Source organism: Bombyx mandarina, chromosome 24, assembly GCF_030267445.1.
Source record: "Bombyx mandarina strain Sakado chromosome 24, ASM3026744v2".
NCBI lineage: Eukaryota > Metazoa > Arthropoda > Insecta > Lepidoptera > Bombycidae > Bombyx > Bombyx mandarina.
This window is the reverse complement of record NC_143230.1, coordinates 7,622,151-7,631,405: the sequence shown is the minus strand read 5'-3', so window position 1 is coordinate 7,631,405 and position 9,255 is coordinate 7,622,151. Positions and strand designations below refer to the sequence as shown.

General features: G+C 39.4%; 2 protein-coding genes across 2 annotated transcripts; one reads left to right on the top strand and one right to left on the bottom strand.

Moving 5' to 3' along the window:
- Nucleotides 1-2,091: 2,091 nt before the first annotated feature.
- LOC149500015 (uncharacterized) lies at nt 2,092-2,472 on the bottom strand. The gene has a single exon (XM_089738275.1). It carries the CDS (start codon nt 2,470-2,472, stop codon nt 2,092-2,094), a length of 381 nt encoding a protein of 126 aa, XP_089594401.1.
- Nucleotides 2,473-2,602: 130 nt separating this feature from the next.
- LOC149500014 (uncharacterized) lies at nt 2,603-8,858 on the top strand. Its single transcript, XM_089738274.1, has 5 exons — nt 2,603-2,622; nt 2,760-2,782; nt 2,814-3,133; nt 5,475-5,733; nt 8,144-8,858. Exons 1-5 carry the CDS (start codon nt 2,603-2,605, stop codon nt 8,584-8,586), a joined length of 1,065 nt encoding a protein of 354 aa, XP_089594400.1. The 3' UTR covers nt 8,587-8,858.
- Nucleotides 8,859-9,255: the final 397 nt, after the last annotated feature.

The following is a 9,255-nucleotide window of genomic DNA, read 5'->3' as shown; positions in this document are numbered from 1 at the left end:
TTTAATAGTTTCTTAACAGCAGTGTTACTCCGCCTAAAATGACTTACGATTGCTCTCAATTTACTCAGAAAAGATTCGACCTCAGTTTTTTTTCCCTCCCTATGCTGATAGCCTTGAGAGGCTATTTCAGCTTCACCCTAACGTTTGTAGGTGAGCTCGCGGGGCTCAACCGGAGAGTTGCTAACACTGACCCTAGCAAGAGCAGTGCTTCGCAGAATCTACCACCGGATCGGAAACGCGACCCACTGAGAAGATCCGGCGAGAAACTCAGTGGGCTGTGTCTATGGGTTAGTTCGCTCGTCGAGCCCTTCGTCGCAAGCGATGGGTTCGACGAGGACGGTGACCGGTGCTTGTGGTGCCTAAAAGCACCGTTAATGGATCAGGAGGATCCGTAATGACGTGCTTTGGGCGATGTCGACGGTTTACCATTCGGTCTACTGGGTCGGGTATGTAATTTCCAGCGGCTACGATGAGAGGGTTCTCATGTCGTGCTGCCTTCTCAAAATGGCGCAGCGATGCCGACTGTAGATACTTACTAAATGAGTCGAGCCCCAGGTCATCGTGGAGATCCACATTCCTAAGGAACGATGGCGCTCCGACGGCTATCCTGCAGAATCGTGATTGAATAACCTGAAGGGATTTCAAGTTGGTGCGGGCTGCGTGAGCGAACACTACGCTTGCATAAGTCATGACGGGGCGTATACAAGTTTTGTAGAGAGTTACCTTATTGCGGAGGGACAGTTTGCTTCGACTACAAAGCATTGGATAGAGTCGTCCTAGTATAAACGCGGCGCGGTCGCGTACCGTTTTTATATGGGGACGGAATGTCATCCCTCTGTCCTCTGTCGAGGGTGACGCCTAGATATTTGACCTTCGAGACCCACGGTATGGGCTGGCCAAAGAGAGTGATGGGACTAACGGCGGAGGTGTTTGCGCGCCTATTACGGAGTGGGATGCTCGAAGTGATGTTCGGAGGGCGACCCCTTTTGAAGAGCACCACTGCGCTTTTCGTGGACTTTAGTTGAACTCGCCGAAAGGCGAGGCCCCGCATAGGATTTGTAACCCCCCTGTGCTGCAGGACAGCAAGGAGCAGGGGGGGGAATGCCTATGCCGTGAAAACGGCAATCGGCGGAGAAAAGGAAAGGAACCCGCTCGGGCTGTATAATGCTACAGCGGGCGGAACCACGAGCGGGGGCCTAGTCTTGAAAAATACTGTTGTTTTGGGAAGGGTTAGGAAATCGCTAGCCTGTGATAGTGCCACAGGAAGCCTGATCGTAGCGATTGGTTTTGCCCTGAAAAAGACAGTTGGTAAAAGGGTGAGTTCGCGGTTACGACACTGCAGCGCACAAAAATGGACTCCGAGACGCAGATCGCAAGCGACCAACGGATCGGAATGCACGTCCGCACACTACCGAATCGTAAACGTGAATGTATTCACGGTCACTAAACTGTCGAGCACAGCTGTGAGTTCAGAGACGCAGCTCGCAAGCGGGCCACGGATCGGAAAGCACGTCCGCGCACGACCGAGTCGTGAGCGAGAATGGCGACCTCCGGAACCATCAGGCTGTTTTTAGCTATCAAATTAATAGTATGTGCAAAACATTCGAATTTTTTTAATTGAAGGTCTTTTATGCAGTTTTGGACATTGGGAGCATTGTCGGAAACTACTAACCTAATTTTTTTATCGAGGTTCCAGTCGTTTATGACATCACGTAGCTCCGTGCTCAAATTAACTGCGGTATGTGGGCCGGTTAAATTTTGACATTGCAGGAGAGCAGTTTGTAAATTAAATCTATCATCAATATAATGTGCAGTCACTGCTAAATATCCCTCTTGTGCTCGAGATGTCCAACAGTATTGTGAGACAAGCAGATATAACATTATTAAGTTATTTCCATGGTGGACCCGGGTCCTGCTTGAGCTGCTGCGACTTGAGGTGCAGGAGTGACGATGTCTTGTATCTTGTCGGCCAAATCAGCAAGTACCTCTAGCGACGAGGTAGGTTGAGCGGCGATCACGGTCTGGATGTTACGCGCGGCAGACGGCTGGCCCAGATAGTCTTCACAAACTGTTCGGGCACAGTGGGCCCAGCTAAGCCTTGTAGGTGGCGAAGGACTGTGATGGCCTTCGTTCGCCTAACTCTTCGTGCATTAGCACCTGTTTCATCTTCTTGTTGTGCGAAGCGCTAAGCCGTTTGATAAGTTCTAACTTTAGCTTCTCGTACTTATCTGTGGCTAGTGGTGAGATGATAATGTCTTTCACTTCCTTCGAGAACTGATGGTCAAGTTGTCCAATCACGTAGTTAAACATCGTGGTGTCTGATGTAATGCCGGATATCGCGAATTGTCCTTCTACTTGCGCGAACCATATCTCCGGCTCCTCGGGCCAAAATGGCGGCACTCTAACTCCGACCCGAAACAACTCTGCAGGCCTCTGATCTTCTACGTGCTCTTGCTCCGTTACGGTTGTCATCGTGCGTGTTCAGATCACGTCGGGGTCACCAATATAGTAGATCTATATTATCTTCAAAAGCATCAGTCATTTCTTTTATTTGATCTTGAAGTTTCGGGCTGCGTCTGTTGTTGATCATCGCGGGGCAAAGATGATCGCTCGGAAGAAGAAGTTTCACGCATCGATTCATTTTCTTCGAATAATTCTTCATTCTGTAATTAAAATAAATAAAATCATCAAATAAACATTATTTTACACACATTAGCAGTACGATAGCCTAATAGTAAAATATGTGATATCATTTTCAGATACCATCATCAGAAGAAGAATGGTTAAAAGTACCACAAGATTTTGAAAACCAGTGGCATTTTCTTCATTGTGTGGGGGCCTTCGATGGCAAACTAATAGTCACGGAGAATACATAAATTATAAAAAATTTCCAAGCATCGTATTGCTTGGCTTGGTGGATGCTAATTATAATTTTATGTATGTAGACGTTGGATGTCAAGGACGCATATCCGATGGTGGAGTCTTTAAAAACAGTGCATTGTACAAATCATCGGAAAATAATGAATTAAAGTTACCAGCACCCTGTATATTACAGACACCATATTTGATTAAAGTGCCCTATGTTATATTAGCTGACAAGGCATTTGCTTTAATGCAATTATACTATGAAACCGTTTGAAGGAACCCCAGACAATGGTTTCCGGAAATAATATTCAATTACCGTCTATCTAGAGCACAAAGGGTAGTAGAAAATACTTTTGGCATCATGAGTTCTGTATTTAAAGTGTTAAGAAAACCAATGTTATTGGAACCAGAAATTGCTACGAAAGTGGTACTGGCTACTGTTTACTTGCATAACTTTTTACGAAAAACAAGGGCAAATATTTATACACCACCATGAAGTTTGGACTCTGAAATCGATGGAAATTTCGTACAAGGGTCGTGGAGGAATGAACCAGATTCGACTTCTTTTGCGCCTTTACGTGCAATTCCTCGAAGGTCTGCAAATGACGCAAAAGCAATTCGGTCACACTTGGCTACACACTTCGTTACAAATGGACAAATAACATGGCAACATAGATATTAAATATAAAATATAATTAGCACTAATCACTATCCGAATCAGAAGAAAACATTATTTATGTTTAAATACTGCGAGGTTCTGTTCAGAAATGAAAAAAATAACGCCAGAGCACGCCACGACACGTAAATATGTTTCCGCCTTTAGCCCAAAGCTTACTGACCCCAGAGACTTACGGAAGGCGATGGTTCTGAATTTGTTGTGTCTCTTGCTACAGAAGAATGAAAAGTGCTCATAAGCGAACCATTTCGATATACTTAGTCTGGCCATAAATATTGTTACAATTAAAAAAAAAAAATATTACATTTGAATTTGGAATCTGTCATTTTTATATAATTGCTCATTGAGTTTTCTCATTTTGGCGCCAATACATTGTACAATATTTTGCGATATTAAAATGGAGTGGGGTGATAAAGAGAACCGAATCGCTGTGATTGCATTACACAAAGTAGGTATGGAGCCAAATGCAATTTTTAAAACTCTCCATACTCTTGGTATTAGTAAAATGTTTGTGTACCGGGCTATTAATAGGTGCAATGAAACCTCTCCTGTTTGTGACAGAAAAAGATCTGGCCGTCTACGTAGTGTTCGTACGAAAAAGGTGGTCAAAGCAGTAAGGGAAAGAATTCGAAGAAATCCTTTCCGAAAGCAAAAGATTTTATCTCGGGAAATGAAGATAGCACCTAGAACCATGTCGCGTATTTTAAAAGATGATTTAGGACTTGCAGCCTATAAAAGACGTACTGGTCATTTCTTAACTGATAATTTAAAAGAGCCAAGCACTTCAGTAATGGAAGTGGAAGAAAATGCTATGAGGGAAAGGGATATGGAGATTGAAAAGCTCTTGCATATAATAGATTTGATAGTATCAGAACTGGGTGTTGATAAGCGTGCCAAAATCAGGTCAGATATTGAAAGAAATATAATTGACATTGACTTACCAGATGAGATATCAGGTTTCCTAATGACAGTTTACACGTGTCTGCGCAAAGAAGAGAATGATAAGCCTGGTCACATTAGGTTTTTGGAATACACTGCACAAATAAGCGGAATAGACGTTTTAGTTAAATCAGTAGTAGAAAAAATTTGGGCAAACAAAATTGAAATAAATTGTCTGGTATGCACTCCTATAGTTGAGCTTATAACATTGTTCAGATCTTTTTATGACGAAGTTCGCACAGGAGTGACAAGATTCAAGGTTAGAGACTCCGTGGCTAGAAGAGGTGTTAAGAGGACGCGTGAAGGGAAACTTGTTTCTGCCACTATGAAACAAGAGAACACACAAAACATCTCACAATACGGCCTAAGAAATCAACATGTTCCTTTATTTTTATTATAAGGGATAACTTGGGCACCTGAGAGAAGAACTGGGGTGTTGCGCAGCTTAGGTCCACTTACTCAGGCTGTATTACTTATAATGGAGGACAAATTCTTTGACAAATTGAAATCAGCAATGTCTAATAGCCTCCAAATGCTCCCAATGGCTACTGAAATAATTAATGCCCTTAAGGAAGCCAATCATCCTGGGAATGTTTGGGGTGCCATGAAAGAGCTTGGGGACATCTTATTGTTAACAACTGCACGAGCAACACAGAAAATATATTTCCCATTGTTATTGTTCACAACTTTTTGAAGGAATAAAGGATCTACTCAATGGAGCTTTTCTGGGTCTTCTATGATCAAATTTTATACGGATTTCTGCTTAAAGTCAGATTTGAAAATGAAAATGCGTAGTGGTTCAGACCCTTTTAAGACTTCGGAAGTGGTTTTCCATGCAATGTTTGGAACATACCTCGACAACTTAAATGTGCTTGAGAAACTTACCACTAAGCCGAAATGGCACAATAGGAAGGAAGTGAATGCAGTCTTCTTAAAACGGGGTGAAAAAGAGCAAATATTGTTTTCTCCAATATTGTTCAAATATGTTTCGAAGATGGCACAAGCATTGATGACAAAATCCCTAGGGAACATTGATCCAATGGCGGTTGGAAGGCCCTCTTTCACTGGTTTTAGGAAACGCCATTTCACACAAGAATTTCTGACCTACATAACAACAGGGAAGAGTGCCTTAAACTTCACTAGTGAGCCCACTCAACTGCAATATGCTTTGAAGAAACTAAAGGATGAGCTCCTTACTGAAAAAGACAAGTTGATGAAGTCAGGCACAAAAAAGTGGGAAGTTAAGAAAGCCAGTAAATGGGAGAAATGCGATTTTGAAGTTGAGGAGAGAGATTCTATCTTCTATGGAAACTGAAATTAATCATGAAAGTGTGGGGAAGTTTTTTATTTTATTAATATTAAATATATTTTGTATTTCTTAAGGTAAAATCGAAACAACTACTGAAGCGGTACGCAAAGGAAGGTCATAGAAAATTTTTGTTTACAGATGAGAAATTTTTTACAATTGAACAACATTTTAACAAACAAAATGACTGTATTTATGCTCAAAGCTCTAAGGAAGCTTCCCAATTCGTCGACAGAGTGCAACTTGGGCGCTATCCGACTTCAGTGATGGTTTGGTGGGGATTAGCTACGAAGGAGTGACTGAGCCATACTTTTGTGAAAAAGGTATCAAAACATCGGCACAAGTGTATCAAGATACCATTCATGAGAAGGTAGTGAAGCCCCTTCCTTAACAACACCATGTTCAATAATCAAGAATGGTCCTTCCAACAAGACTCGGGGCCAGGTCATAAAGCTCGATCTACGCAGTCTTGGTTGGAAACGAACGTTTCGGACTTGATCAGAGCTGAAGACTGGCCGTCGTCTAGTCCCGATCTTAAACTGCTGGATTATGATTTATGGTCAGTTTTAGAGAGTACGGCTTGTTCTAAACGCCATGATAATTTGGAGTCCCTAAAACAATACGTATGATTGGCAGTGAAATTTTTTCCCATGGAAAGAGTGCGTGCTTCTATTGATAACTGGCCTCAACGTTTAAAGAACTGTATTGCAGCCAATGGAGACCACTTCGAATAAGCTTTTTATACTTTAAATTGTTTTATATTTATGTATTAAACTAACACACTATAAAAGTAATAAATGTTATTTGCAATAGATTTTTTTTATTTTTAATTGTAACAGTATTTATGGCCAGACTAAGTATTTCCGTCGAACCATCCACTTTGAGACCGATTATATCTAGTTCCCGTTGGTCCATTCTAGCACCACGTATCGTATAAATTTCGGGCCTTGTATACCAACCATATAGGGCGCCAATATTTTTTTATGTTTTTTATTGCCTAGACGTGTCGACAAGCGCACTCCTTTCTGCGGTAGCTGATATCATTATCAATTTGGAGGACTTAGAATGGTTGACTACCCTTTCTGGGTACTTAGTACCACGTTTTGTTATGAATGTTTCCCGGCCAGGGTCATCGGTTAAATTCGTTTCATCATAGTTTATTATATTCTGTGCCTCAAAATTTTCTAATGACAGTTTTAATTCTTGAAAATATTTTTTTTACGACATTAGTAAGACTGCTGCCTTATTATTTTTAATTATTTTGACTGTTTCTTTGGGATATTTGGTCTTTGTGCCTTTTAAGGAAGCTTCTAACAAAGTCGGGGCCGGCAAATTATTTTTAAATTTTAAGACCTTCCTACTTAACAAGGATTTATTGCCAGATCTATACGCTTCTACTGCTTAGGCTATGAGGTTTACATCATATTTTGCCCCTTGGATCTGATCTGTATATGCGCGGCATGTTGGATATTGTGAATATTGTTTACTTGTAAATAAGTAAAAAGTTACCTGAGTTTATATATTTCTTTAAACAAATGGCGAATATCTTAATATAATAGGCATATATTTATTTACATGAATTTATTATTATCACATCACATAAATATAATATATACATATAATGAAAATCACACTATAAACTCAACAAGTCGCGACTTTTGTTTAGGTTTATGTTAAATATAATTCAAATAATTTAATATTATATATTAATAATAATTTAATTCAATATTTAAATAATTTATTTGAATATTGTTGATATTCTCACAAATCATTCATGCATACCGTAACATAGTAGAATTCTTTTATTTTTATTTTGTCTAAAACAGAGCAAACGCAACACAGTCGCAGTACAGTATCACTTGTTTCACATATCCGCGTTTGTCGACATTTTTTAAATACGCTAGCAAACATGCCGCTATTTCATTAGCCCCCTTTTATCATCGGCTTCTGTCCAGGTATTATAAATTACAAGTTGTGTATTGCTTTCGTAAATTGTGAGTTTATAAACTGAACATTTCCGAGTGTAATAGAGAAGCATGCTTTCACCGGGAGGGGTGTTCAAAACTTTCTGAAGATTGAAGCTTGCACGCACTGTTCCATTGTCTACTTTATTCAATTTCTGGTGAAATACGAATCTTTTATATGATTCTTCTCTTTCCTCTTGGTGTTTGATAATGATATTCATTTCTTATTTAGTTTTACAATCGTAACTTTTAGCAGAACTGTACAAGAAACATTTATCTTTTTTAGGGATATGTAACCTAATGTTAAAATGTTTATGAAACCAAGTAGAGAATACTTTAATATACTTAATTACACAATATACTTACTTTACTGGTGGTAGGACCTTTTGTGAGTCCGCGCGGGTAGGTACACCCACCAAACACCTACAAAACCATATCCAAGAAGAAATTGGACACACGATCAAAGAATTTTCAATTATAGACTTTCCAGAGCAAGAAGAATTGTAGAAAATGCATTTGGCATTTTAGCTGAACGTTTTAGAGTATTAAAAAGACCAATTCAAATTAATGTTCATAATGTACCCAAAGTTGTAATGGCTTCATGCGCACTGCACAATTATTTAAGAAAAAAGTCATCAAACTATATAACAAGAAATTGTGTTGATACCGAGGATACTGAAACATGTACTTTTCGGCCAGGAGACTGGAGATTAAATGACAATTCAGTAGGCCTTAACAGAACAGAAAGGCAACGTACTGCAGATGGTAATTCTGTTAGACAAATATTCACTGAATATTTTAACAATCAGGCCCGGTACACTTTCAAGAAAGAATGATTAATACTTTAAATATTTAAAGCTTATCTCATCATTATTTGACTGGGAAGAATTCGTCTCCATATTATCAATAACCTCTGTCGTCGGCGTGGTTTTTTCGTCCAAGAATGAAGAGGTGTTCGTAGTACCATAGTGATGGCGTGTGTACCTCATCGTTTCCAGCGCCACTAGTCTTGCTAGCTTCCACCTAAAATATGTAAAATATCCAAATTTATTGTTTACTGAAACCCATAGTTGTTTTATTTCTTCAATAAAGTACTTAGAATATATAATGATTTTTTTTACTTGTTAAGTATTGTCAAAACATGTCTTGATTTACCGCTTGTATACTTGCTAGTCTTGCTACATCAAGACATGTTTTGATATCGCGCAGCTGTATATCACTTCATATTTCTCTAGTCATTTAGACTGTAGAAGCCGGTCGAGGGAATAGGCGAAATCCTTTAGTAATCATGTCATTATTCATTATGAAACGCAAAAAAATAAGTCACATTAAATACATGTGAGATACATTATTTATTTATATACACAACAGGTTATTTGACTTGAATTTGCTTACCTTTTTTCGCTCCCTCTTATAGGATGTACGCATATTGTCCAACTTATTTTTCAACGTTTTTAAAGTAGCCGCACTGTCAATTTGTTTTAAAACGTCCAGCATAATCAAAT

What these genes read in the sequence shown, in the direction of transcription:
- LOC149500015 (XM_089738275.1), bottom strand. Translation starts at nt 2,472, where the DNA reads ATGACAACCGTAACGGAGCAAGAGCACGTAGAAGATCAGAGGCCTGCA.
- LOC149500014 (XM_089738274.1), top strand. Translation starts at nt 2,603, where the DNA reads ATGATCGCTCGGAAGAAGAA. An exon ending in CCATCATCAGAAGAAGAATG is followed by an intron (nt 2,783 to 2,813) that starts GTTAAAAGTACC and finishes TTTGAAAACCAG; the next exon opens with TGGCATTTTCTTCATTGTGT. An exon ending in GTGGGAAGTTAAGAAAGCCA is followed by an intron (nt 5,734 to 8,143) that starts GTAAATGGGAGA and finishes ACCTTTTGTGAG; the next exon opens with TCCGCGCGGGTAGGTACACC.